This window comes from Xiphophorus hellerii, chromosome 1 (assembly GCF_003331165.1).
Source record: "Xiphophorus hellerii strain 12219 chromosome 1, Xiphophorus_hellerii-4.1, whole genome shotgun sequence".
NCBI classification, from domain to species: Eukaryota; Metazoa; Chordata; class Actinopteri; order Cyprinodontiformes; family Poeciliidae; genus Xiphophorus; species Xiphophorus hellerii.
In genome coordinates this window covers 2,750,344-2,762,939 of record NC_045672.1, presented here as the reverse complement: position 1 = coordinate 2,762,939, position 12,596 = coordinate 2,750,344, and the positions used below count along the sequence as shown (strand labels likewise).

General features: G+C 39.1%; 1 protein-coding gene across 2 annotated transcripts in view; it reads right to left on the bottom strand.

Annotated features, from left to right (window-relative positions):
* LOC116723678 (plexin-A1-like) overlaps window positions 1-12,596 on the bottom strand; it is a 279,486-nt gene that overhangs the window by 15,990 nt on the left and 250,900 nt on the right. For both annotated transcript variants that reach the window (XM_032568758.1, XM_032568767.1), the window contains exons 22-27: window positions 7,717-7,814; window positions 7,123-7,281; window positions 6,416-6,482; window positions 1,479-1,625; window positions 762-921; window positions 90-193 (exon numbers count right to left, since the gene is read on the bottom strand). In XM_032568758.1, the coding sequence (XP_032424649.1) occupies window positions 90-193; window positions 762-921; window positions 1,479-1,625; window positions 6,416-6,482; window positions 7,123-7,281; window positions 7,717-7,814 (735 nt within the window). The remainder of the gene's footprint in view (window positions 1-89; window positions 194-761; window positions 922-1,478; window positions 1,626-6,415; window positions 6,483-7,122; window positions 7,282-7,716; window positions 7,815-12,596) is intronic.

Here is a 12,596-nt window from a genome sequence, read left to right as displayed (position 1 = left end):
AAACACATGCGCACACACACACACACACCTGCCTCGTGAATCTCTTTTAGTGGGTTGTGTTTGTGTGAGCTTGTTGTGTGTTTTCTTACCTGATAGTGAGCTAGCGTGTTGAGTCTTTTCCAGTCATTGTCGATCTTGGTCGTGACGTCTTCGTCCTGCAGAATGATTCTGGCCATCCGACCCTGACGCCATTCTTTTAAAGAGGGAAGAGAAATTGGAAGCAAAGAGAAGAGGATTCATATAAATGCCAGTGCAGGGAAACCGGCACCTTCCACATCAACAAGTCTGAGTGAACGGTGGAGCGCGATCTGCTCCGAATGAAAAAAATATCAGACACAAATGACCAGGTGCCGCAATATTGCCTACAGGCTGGTTATGGTGGAGTAAAGGTGTCGCTCAGCCACCCTTGGGCCACTTAGTATCAACTGAGCTCCATTTAAATATCAGTGCTACCTCAGTATTGTTGCTGAATATTTCAGTTTCTTCACGTTCTACGTAAAAGCATCTTCTGATGGCTACTTCCACAAGGACATGCCAAGTCACACTGTCAAGGTGTACCTAATATAGTGGCTGGTGAGTGCAACTGTTCTTTACGTGAGTTGAGCAAAATTAGTGCAACAATGGACATTTTCTTCCTACATGTCACAAAATGCCATCAATAGTTCATTAAGTCTGAAATCATTATTGAATATGTGAACTGGGAAAGTTGAGATAGATTAATACAACTTTATTCTTATTGCTGACAGAACTGCATGGCTTACCAAGGTCCATATCAGACGCCTTTGGCCTTTGTGAGTAAGGGCTGCCTTTGTACACGGCATCAAGCAACTTCTCCTTGACCTGAGTGATGGTGTCACAGTTCAGACACTTGACCGTCACCTCTGAGGCGTTTTCATTCTCCGGGTTAACGCAGTGCAGCGTCTGGCAGAAAAAAAAATAACAGGGCAGAAAGCATATGGTTACAAACACATGGTACTGGGCCTAATCAGGAGTGCTTCATGCTAACAGCCAGCTGTTGAGATGTCTGTATGGGTGTTCAGGTGGATGTGAAGGTACCTGACAGCATTTTTACACCTATGCAACAGCCACTTCAAACCTTGGTTGAACTCCCGGTCTGCGTCGACCGACTGGATCCAAAATAACTCAACATTCACACTTGAGTGTCGACCAAAACAACTACAGAGGAACCTCATGTGCCCCATTGTGTTTCCAGCCCAAACTATAAGTGCTTTGTTTTGATAGACAACATAGTTAGCACTGGGCAGATGATGAGTCACTTCATAGCCAGATCACATCCCCACACCAAACAGCACTGGTGCTGAAGTGCCACGTTTACCATGGAGGGAAGCTGAGCATACTCCTCACTAATCAGGGAAGCAGTCTTCTGAAGTCAGACAGCTGATTAGTGTGACTACAGCTCAGTAACCCGTCAAGTGACTGAGACCAAACAGGCCCCAAGACGCAGGAAGTTTACTGACCAATGTTTTGTAGTCAATCTGTTGCCTGATGAGTTTGTCCTCGCTGAGGGAGTAGCGGGCTTCTCCTGTGATGGCGTCAATGGGTCCCTTCTCCATCTGCTGTTTGATGGCACAGTACAGCATGAACAGAGGCTCGCCGGCGCACTCCTGGTGAGGGAGGAGGCACAAGGGTATCATAGTTATCTTCAGCTCAGGCAGACTGGGATTTTCCTCAAGCTGGAATCATTTCTAGACTTTCTAGGGAAGGGAAATAATATCCGTAATGCAGGACGAAAGGGGAAAAAAAATGTTTGAGGTAAACAGTTTGCTGGAGTACTTGGAATGTCCTGGAATAAAAGGAGCAAAACTTGTTTTTAATTTTGTCCGTCTGTGTTTGAATCATGAGGTCAAGAGATAATTACTGTTTTAGTAATATCTAATTAATAATCCATGAGAAAAATAAATTGCATAAAATATAGGAGATTAAATAGTCTTGGCACTACAAAATTTAAGACCTGATTAATGTATTTAAGGCCAACTTACCTTTATCCTAATGAATATAAGACATATTAAGACTCCAGGATGCACTGACGCCCTGTTCTACTACAACCTCAGACTCCAGACCTAAATCTAATAGAAAACTTGTGTGGTGCAACCATAAGAGATGACCCAGGACTGCTGTTGTTCAAAGGGAATCTTGAATAGTTGTGTTTCCTGTCCTAAATTAACCACAACTCCTTGAAAAGGTTTTGCATTTGACTTTGCCTTGAAATGTGAATGGTAAAGTTGTGTTACATAAACTTTGTTCCCTCTGGACTTCACTAAAAGCTGTTGAGCGTTTGCAAGCAGACACAGATGTTACACTGTAAGTATACTTCGTACCCTCCTCCCTCCATCAGAGACACTTGCCAATCAATGGTGTCGTTAGTCATCACTTCTGCCTGAGGAAAAGTCCCCCAGCTGATGGAGCAGCAGTTTAGATGGAAGAAGGAGGACACATCACGGCCGATACTCATCCTGACAAGAGTTTAATGACTGACTGTGCGCTGCTCGGGGAGATACTTCAGATTGGCTGCGTGTGTGTGTGTGTGTTTTGCTTCGGATGAGAACAAGGAGGGAAAGTACAAATTTCTCCATCTCACCTTCAAGCTTCCTCGATAACTCGTTTCTTTTCTAAAACACACACATTTCCACTTTTCCCCCTTTAACATCAGTCCACAATGTCCTATTGTCCTTCCATTTTTGTTGTCCATGTCTTCATCTCTTGTATTCACTCTTTACTTTTAAAAATGAAAAGAAAATGTAACCCTACTGCAGTTGCAAATGTATTTATAACTCTATGCTGACTTTATTAGCCCAGATGACTGAGCGTGGAAATCATAAGATCTTGTATTTTCTACCTGCTCCTTTTCAAACATTTAATGTAAAATTACATGTCAATATGGCGTGATAATTTGTTTTCATTGTTTATTGTTTTTACTTTTTGTCTGTTTGAAATAAAAAAAAGTTATTGTGCTAAACAATAATGTTGTTTTGAGACCATTTTCAAGTAATATCTTGGTAATGGCATAAAAATGCAACTACACCTTCTTAAAGATCAATACACTTTAATTCCTAACAAACATTTGACACTGGAACTGGAATACATTTTATATTTCCAAAATAAATAAACAAACAAAAAAAAAACCTAAAACAACAAATAAAATGAACACTGAAGTCTCTGTAAACAAAATTTAAAAAAAGAAATTAGCCAAATGGAAATTATCTAGCTTGTTTTAATTTGTCATGTGATTAATGAATTTGTTGCTTATTGTGACAAGCTGAGGTTGCACTGGATTTTATTTAGGGGTATCAGGTTAAAGATAGCTAAATATGAAATGCATGCCACACTTTCCAGATTTAGAAAAATGTTGGAAAACATTTATTATTTTCCTTTAACGTCTCAGTTTTATGTTACGCTGTGTTGGTCTGTCACATAAAATCCCTATAAAATACATTCAAAAATGTCCTAATTTCACAAAATGTAAAAAAAAATGGTTGAGAATTCTTCTAGAATGAAAACTGTCATAAGTCATTTACATATAAATGACAATTATTTCAAAAACAAACTTTAATGATCAAACACTTGTCATTTCTAAGTCCAGTCCGGTCAGATCTGCTGCCTTTCTCTCCTTCCTCAATTCCCTTTTCCTGTTTCCCTAACGCCTGATGACGATGCCCTCTCAAATTCATCTTTCCTCTAACCACCAGCAGCGGTGCCCACCTTCAACCTTTTCTTGTCCTCGGCCTCCTTCCTCCCTCGTTCCATCTACACGAGCTTCAAGAAGCTCGTTAGCATCAGGGCCAATTAAGCAGGCAGCTGCTGAAGACACCGGGGTGTTACGCTTCTGCATTCGCTGGAAGCTCCTCCACAACACGTAGCTCTGGCCTGCACACCGCCTGGCTTTTATCAAGCTTCCTTAAACATGTCAGTGGTAAATTTTCAAGGTTACAGCAACCGCTCTTATTAAATAGAGATTTTTACGTTAAGATTTACATATTTGGAATGTTAGTGTTAAATGAATGGAAATATGCCAGAAGTTTGATTACTTGTTATTTAGAAGATATAAAAATATGTGGAGACATTTAGATTCCAATTATCATGTGTTTTAAAACACAGAATTACCTTCATGTAAATGTTTCAATCTTTTCAAAACAAGTCTTTTTTTTAAAAATGTATGAAATTCAATGTTCTCTTCAGATTTTGAAAATATCTGAAAAAAAAAAAAAATCCTTATCCTGGCTGTGTTTTTATTGAGGTTTTTTTTTTCAATCAAGGCACAAGGAAAGAGAGAAGACAAAGATGAAGGCAGGAGGACAGCAGTGCGCCACATCCCACACCCTCTGGAGAGGCAAATGACCTTAAGGGAGAGACGAGACTGACAGCTCAATAATGACAAAAGAAAGACAGAGATGAAAGAGAGATCAGAGGAGGAGAAGATGTGAGCTAAAAAAAAAAACAAAAACAAAAACAAAGATCAGTGAAGAGGACGTGTGAGACAAGGGGGCAAAGTTAGGAAAGAAGGGATTGTCTCTTGGCAAAAACAAAATATTTTACCTAAAGTGGAGTACTGGTTATTGTATTGTATCCCATTTTTTTCTGAATACCAAGTATTACAAAATCTATGCATCCTCTCATCTAAAAAACTGTCTAACTGAATAGTTAGACAGGAAATTTGTACAAATTTAGTTAACTCTTTAACTGTTGCCCTGAAAAACACTTACATGCAAGTCAATGGGTCCATGAGGATATCAGTGTAGTCATGGCAGTTAAAGGATAAAATATTCATCTGTTCCTGCACACCCCCACGCGCACGCCCCCGTACACACACACACACACACGCACACACCCCCCCACACACGCACACACACCCACAAGCCTAATTGTGCTCCTCTGCCTTCTCTATGTGGACCTGCTCTCATCTGATTAAATACACTGCTGAGTCAAAAACAACCAATCAGAGCCAGGAGGAGGGTCTTAGCACTGTCAATCATCGTCATGTATGCAATGCTCCCCACCTCCAGCTGCTTCACAGCAACAGAGTTTGCCATGAATGTCAACGCTAATTAGCATGGACACCAATGATGGCGGAAAAACAGTTTTCCTGAAACTGTAAGTTGTTTCTCCGCCTTCAGCACATTTAGCAGCATGAACACAAGAGTGATGACATCGCTAAGACCCTCCTCCTAGTTCTGATCTGTTATTTTGACCAGGAGCGGTGCACTTCTTCAAACGGCAGTAGTAGTAAAGGAGATTGATCCTTTACTCTTAAACATGTACAAATAATATTTTTTAAAAGTTACATACTGTTCCTTTAAGTCATGGTTTTGGACTTAAAACCATGACTTAACTCATGGTTTTAAGTCTAAAGTCTCAGTGTATGTGTGGGGTACCTGGAAAGACCCCAAACATACACATGGAGAACATGCAAACTCTATGCCAAACGTCCCCAGGCTTTTTGCTGCATGGCAACAGTGCTAGTTACTGCACCAACACAAAGCTGAAGAAAAATATATTTCTGCTAATTCACACTTTTGCTAATCTCTTAAAATCTAATAGGCATTTTGTATTTTTTCAAAGTAGTTTTTATACAGATAAAGAATAACAGCACATGGATTTAAGAGTTAAAATATCCTCAGATACAAACTTCAATTTCATAAATTTTATTGTTAGTTCTTTTCTCTTTTCTCAGTGTTTTGTCCACATAGTTTTTGCAGCAGTCTTCTCTGCTTGAACATGAGTTCTAACTTGGTTTCAGAAAGATGCTGAAATGTTCGGACAAAATTCAACTAAAACTCTCCTGGGTTTGTTGCTTCCATCCAGTATAGCTACAAACTATTCAGTAGATCTATGTGTCACTTCTGCTGATATTTGTGTGTGAAGTTTTCTGCAGTAGCATGCTAACACTAGATTGCGACTTCTGTGTTTTGATATGACTCTTTGATGATCCCGCTTGTCAAATGTTTATTTGCTGTTCCAGTGAATCATACGAGAGGATAAAACTCGGAAGAAAAGTTGTTTACCTGTTTCATAAACTCGCTGCTTTGTTTTGAATATCATACTTTTTAACCTCTAGTGTCATGGCAGATTGCAGAGCTCAAGGTTTCTCCCACACAGCTGTCAGCCTGAGGGGAAACTGAGCCCTGGCTGAGCGGGTCACATGACACAGACATAAAGGAAGCAGCCAAAAATGTATTTCTTTAACAGCTTTTTCACTGTTTATGAAGCCTTCACTGTAAACAAAGCCTTCAACTGCCTATGAAAAACATTTTATTTCTGCCATTCTATCTGGAAACTGTGCATTAAGACAAGGTGGCCAAGCTAACATTAGGCTGTCTGAACAATAAACCATATAAATAAGATTAGATGATATGGTTAAAGGAATATACTCAATTATGATAAAAAATTAATGTCTCACCTTGAGGAACTTGTACAGGAGGAAAGTAAACCAGTTGGTTAGCATCTTTTCAGCAACAGACTCCGTTCTAACATGAAAGGCAAGAGCAAAACAAAAAATGATAAGACCAAGGTTTTGTTTCTGGACGTACACAACAGCTTTGGTGAGTTTCCAGATATGATAATGAAACGTATTCTGAATGGTTTTTATAAAATAATTATTTTTAAGTAAAAGAAAATCACAACAAATAACTACACAATCCAAAAGGCAATGCAAGGTTGGAAAGGTAAAATGTGATCTAAGAAATTACCTGCAAATTCATCATGATATGCCAGTAAACAGAAAGTATTATTTTTGTTTAATTTGTGTGGCATTTTATTATTTCATTGTCCTGAACATCCTTAAAGTTGCAGAGTGTCTGTTTTTCCCCAGCAGGGCCAGTGGTGTTAACGGAGGAACTTTAAAGTTCATGCATTTTTCTTTACATTTTAAACTGAATATATCAAGTGTTTGTGTTTGCAGTTAAAATGTTTATGAGCCAAAAAATATTTGCTAAAATGTCTCTAAAAAACTTTGAAATTAAAGACATACTAATTTAAACCGAAGAGATGATTCTAGCAATACTTTTAATAAAATCCAATCAAACTGACGTCCTATGAAAATTTTGCCAGTAAAACTTGTACAGAAGGAAAGTAAACCAGTGTAGTTTAAGTAATCTCCTTTCTCACCTCCTTAGCAGCAGTTTGGGGTGATTTTTGCTCTCCAGGTTTCTGTCTATCAGATCAGACAGCAGTTGTTTCAGGACCCCTGTGGCGTACTCCATCTCCCCCTGCAGGGCCGTCATGATCAGAGATGCCACGTTGCCTCGATCCCGCATCGAAAACGACCTGGCAACGCATCACAACAGCCCACACGCTTTTAACGGCCTTTTGTTGTCTCCCACTGGAAGCTTTCTTTTTATAAATTCAAAAGTGCACAATTAATCTAAAGGTTTTGTTTTAAATATTAATGCCTATTTAATCTTAATTAAACGGTGAACAAAGAGGGATTTTCCAGCTAATTTAGCATTGCTGAATTGTTAATGTGTGCAACTTTTTTCATCATAAATTTAGTCTTTTGTGGTCTAATTTATGACTAAACACAACCATTACTGTTTATAATGTTGTAGGGCTTTTTTTTTAATAACAGTAATATCCAATGTAACAAGCAATTAAATATGCAACTACAAGCTTTAATACCCTAAAAAGAATCCATTAAATTCATTTACATACATAAAAATACACAACAAATTATTTATATGAATTAAACCAATGAAAAAAGACCTTTGAGCCTCAAGTGTCCGTATGAATGTCAGCAGGAAGTGCTTCTTGGTCAACAGCTGGCCAAACAGTGTGAGTGCCTTCTCAACGTTGGCTTGGACCTGAATAAAAGCGCAGTGACAGATGGACAGCATGACAACAGCGTCTAATGGAAGTTAAATGACATTTTCCACCTATAAACCTGTTCCCGTTCTTTTATTAGGCCGATTAGACGGCCCAGGCCTTTAAAGATTCAAACCTCCTGGTCCATTTCATGTCTGAGCTCCTTTTGAATCAATCTCAGTGCGAGAGCCTATTTCTAACCTGTTGGTATAATACCATAAAAAAGTGTTTGCTCTCTTGCCAAAATCTTCAGCTTTTGTCTTTTGCTGTTTTTTTTGGTTTAATTTTCCACACATCAAGCACATTTTGATTACCTGGATAACTGGAGTTAAAGTGGAAATCTTAAAATGATGAATTAATTTATTAAGGGGAAACAAATTGGTCCTAACCAACCTGAGCTGATATGAAAACGATATTAACCTTAAACCTTATGACTAGCCCTGACATCCATAGTGGCAAAACTTCCATCAAGCATTTGTGATAACAGGCAGGGAAAGACTAACTAGAGAAAGACTAACACATGCAAACAAACATCAGAAACCAGGCATTTCTTTAGCTTGGGCACAGACCCAATACTGTCTTGTTAAACACCAATGTGAGGCTGATTGGCTTCTCCTCCTCCTGCTGTGCTGCTGTGTGATGTGTTTGATGTCAAACGATTTCAGCAGACAATCTAACACGATTGTCTGCTTGACATCAGGGGGGCGAAAGCCTTGGACCTTTCTCCAGTTGAAAAATCAATGAAACAAGAATTTTTAATTGTCGCCTTTGCCAGAGAGCCACGTGCATTTAAACCATCTGGCCTGTCTGCGTGTCTGTCTGTAATGTACTGAAAGGATTTCATTTTAAATTTGATCAGATCAAGTTTAATTTTGACTCAGTTGTTTAGCTGGAGGCCCTTTAATAAAACGTTTAAAGCTTTAAAGCTTAAAGGGATAGTTTACGACTTTTGAAGCGGAGTTCACAAAACACTCTTTTAGCATCCACATTTACAATTAACATAAATCATATCTAGCAGGCACCAAGCTGCTAGTTAGCCCAGACCAAAGTGAATTTGTACCGTTTTGAATCAGTTGCAGTCATCAGTTTAAGCAAACATCTTTTTTATAAACCATCATACTGCAATGGCATTTATATATTCAATGGCATATGGTTCACCAACATTGATTGTTTTAAACAGGGGCTAGCAAAGAGCTTCCTGTAAGAACACACAGCTTCCTATAAAGCAATGTGAAAATAAGGAAAAAATGCTTTTTTATCAGATACAGATCAAAATCATTTTACACACAGGAAGGTCAGTAGTGATTTAACACCTATTAGCTATACTTTCTGAAAATACCCATAATTTTCAACATTTAACATTTAAGCATGTTAACATAATGAAGGTCTAAACAGCTTGTTAAATGTCATACTGGTCTATGTTTCATAGACCAGTATGACATTTTGGAAGCTAAAGTTTTAGGATGGCAGTCTTCTGTCTGGGACTGGGCGTTAGCTTCAGCTAAACGGGAAGACAAACCAACAGAAGTGAGATTTGTTTTGTCAACTGATAATCAGCACCTTTAACAAAGGAAGCTTTGTGTTGAAGTGGGCTTCAGCATATTACTGGGTGTAAACCATGGAGAGTTTCATCAGTAGATAAATGCATATTCAGATTTGTGATTGTATCAGAGAGGAAACGCCAAACTGTTTATTCTCCTAATTGAATCATCATAAATTTATTTAAAAGTTAGTGTCAACAAATGCTTATAGTCCTCATTTGTATGGGGCAAAATAATTGTTGCACATTATTTTTAGGTGAGTTTTCTGCAGTAAAAACTGTTCATAAATCTTTCGGTACGAGTTCTAATAAATTTGAAGTTGAACAGACAGTAAGCAAAATGGAAAGGGTTCTTCAAGGTTCTCCAGGGTTCCTTTCTCCATATGTTAGTCAAGATCAGTGGCAGGCCTACAGTAGGTTGGCTCAATCTAAGCTCTCATTTCAACATCAAACATGTCTGATTCATAACAGTAATATCCAATTTAACAAACAATTAATTGTAGTTAAATGCAACTACAAGGTACAATTCAATAAAATGAATCTGTTAAACTCAGTTAGCAGGGCTACTAAAATTTCTCAAGGTATTCGTCGAATGAAGGTCTGAGGTGTGGGGGTACTTCAGGTTAGGTGGCATTAAACACGGGTCTGGGCACAGAGGTGAGGTTCATAGAATAGCAACTCAAGTGCAATAAATAAAGAGCATGTGAGGTCATGACAGCCATGGGCTGACAGAAAGGACAAAGGCAGCATAAGTCTCTTTCAAGCTGCTGCATCTGAATGCCTGAACAGACCACGTCAGACTCGGAAAGTCATCCACTGACCAGATGCAACTGGACTGGATGGTCAGATTGTTTTTAATGCACCATGCTCAACAGATGGCCTCCAGATTTACAGCAGGTGAATTTCCATTAACATTTTTTAAAGGCGTATTTTGAATCATCACATTAGAAAACGTTGAAGGAAATGAGAAAATTCAAAACGACTTCAATTTCGGAAAAACGTTTTTATATTTGCTTGAGGTGGTTTTTGGCTTTTCTGAAAAAGAGTTAACACACCAAAGAGGGAAATGGAAACATTTGCTGAATAAGTTCTGACGTAGCAAACTGGCCACAGTCCAAACCTCCAGAATGGAGGGCAGGGCGGTCTGCCTGGGGAGGCCAGCAAGAGGCACTCTTGACTGGGACGGAAATGGTGGAATGCTCCCATCTACTGTTGGGTCAATGCCTGACCAGAAACTGAAAAATGTGCAAGTCCAAACCTCCCGGTCAGAAGTCTCTCTTCATTTTTATGAGATTTGTGGTCTAGGCAACCTCTACATCTTGTTTTATTACAATTACGTACAGCGTCAACATTTGACATAATGATGTAATTAAGTGACACGCTTTGCGTAGCCGGGGTCATTCGCTCCAAACCAGTCGAGGAAATCAAGCTAAACTTGCACCTTATTTTTTGTGACATTTTGAAACACAGGCTCAACATTTGCATGACAATTGGAAGCATAGGTACAATCTACAGCCCTGAAGACAAACCTCATTTCAAAAAAATGCTGAACTATCTCCAAGTGTCTATCTGGCCTAGTCTCCACCTGAAAAGCATTTCTGTCAAACTCAGAGAGAAGCAGGAAATTGAGAGCAGTGTAAACAGGAAGGCACATCAGGGCATGGCAGGATTATATGTGTGTCAGAGTTGGTGACAGAGGTGCACCCTGCTTGTTCCCCTGGCTGGCACCTGTCACTACTTATCAACAACACACTAAACTCCATGAAGATGGCCTCCTTCACTGCTCTAATTCTTCCTCTCACTCTCATTTTTTATACATCCTTCGACTCTCATATTGAATTGATCCAATCCTTCGTTGGTGAGTATCTTTTTAACTTTGACATACCCTAACACTTATTCCCTTTTCATTCATTTTTCCCCCACTTGTGCTTTCTGTTCCTCTTCTCTTCAGACATGCCATAATAAAGTGTCTGGACCTCTCTGTAAAGTGCTAAATGAGATTCCCAGGGCCTCCGGGGGGAGGAGGGGGGGAGAGCTGAGAGTGATGGGTCTGAGAGTAAAGAAAAAAAAAAAAGAAAAAAAAAGACTCAGATAAGGCAAAGGTAGAAGAGGGATGCGTGTACATACTGCACTGAGTTTTCACCTGATTTTAAGGCTGATTCCAGCTTTATGTCCACATATGTGAGGACATCTGGGTCTCCTGTCAATGTGTGTGGTTTGTCTGCTCAACTTAGGATAGAGAGCGGCCACACAGAGCAATAAAGAGAAGAGCACTGGTTTACCCAGGCCATTGGATTATACGGTCAAGCCTGGGGGGAAATACAGAGGGACAAAGAATAAAGTCTAGACGCAGCAATAAAACAAGGGAGCACCCTTTTACTCAATGCCTACCTGACCTTTAAATTAAAAGGTGCACTCATGCTTTAGGGACTTTGGTTAATGGCCGATCATGTCTGTGGTTGACATCTTGATCTGTTTCGAAGGCTGCAATTTGGTTTTGTACAGTTTCTCTTACTTTTGACTAATAACACTCATAAGGAGTAAAGAATTGAAGCATTTGAGAGGTGTCTTTGAGTGGCTCATGTGAATAAATAAACTGAGACTTTATAGCTCACCAGACTGAGAAAGCACCCACCTGCAGTGAAGAGTACGGGTAAGAAAAGGAGAGGAGAACATTTTTGCCTTTTTAGCAATTCATTCTTTTGTACATTAGGCTGCTTCGTATTCAAACTTTTCGGAGACGATAGTGAAGTCACCAGTAAGAGGACATTTCTACGACTATGTAGACCACAACCACAAAATCCTGTCAAACTGCTTTAGATGTGTGTGCAGCTGAGGTGCCTGTTGAGGAGTATTCTACACATACCAAGTATATTAACAGCACTTTGCCACCGGTTAAAAAAATCCAGTTGTGATCTTACCATATTGATCACAATATGGACCAAATGAATTATACAGAAACATATGAAGTTGAAGTTGTAAGCCCAGTGAAGCAACAGCACAATCAAACAAAACAAATGGGGGCTTGTCCAGTGAAAATGGTAATTTTGGAACTTGCTTAAACAATATGTCTAATGTAGCATTAGATTAGCATGTGATCAAATTGTTAAATTATGAGGAAACAGACTAACGTGGCCTTGACCCCTTCCTTTAATTGGGAAGTTAGTTTAATATTGTTGGGTATAAATGTTAGCATTTTCTCACCTCAAATACACCAAACTGGATCAACTTCATTATGATT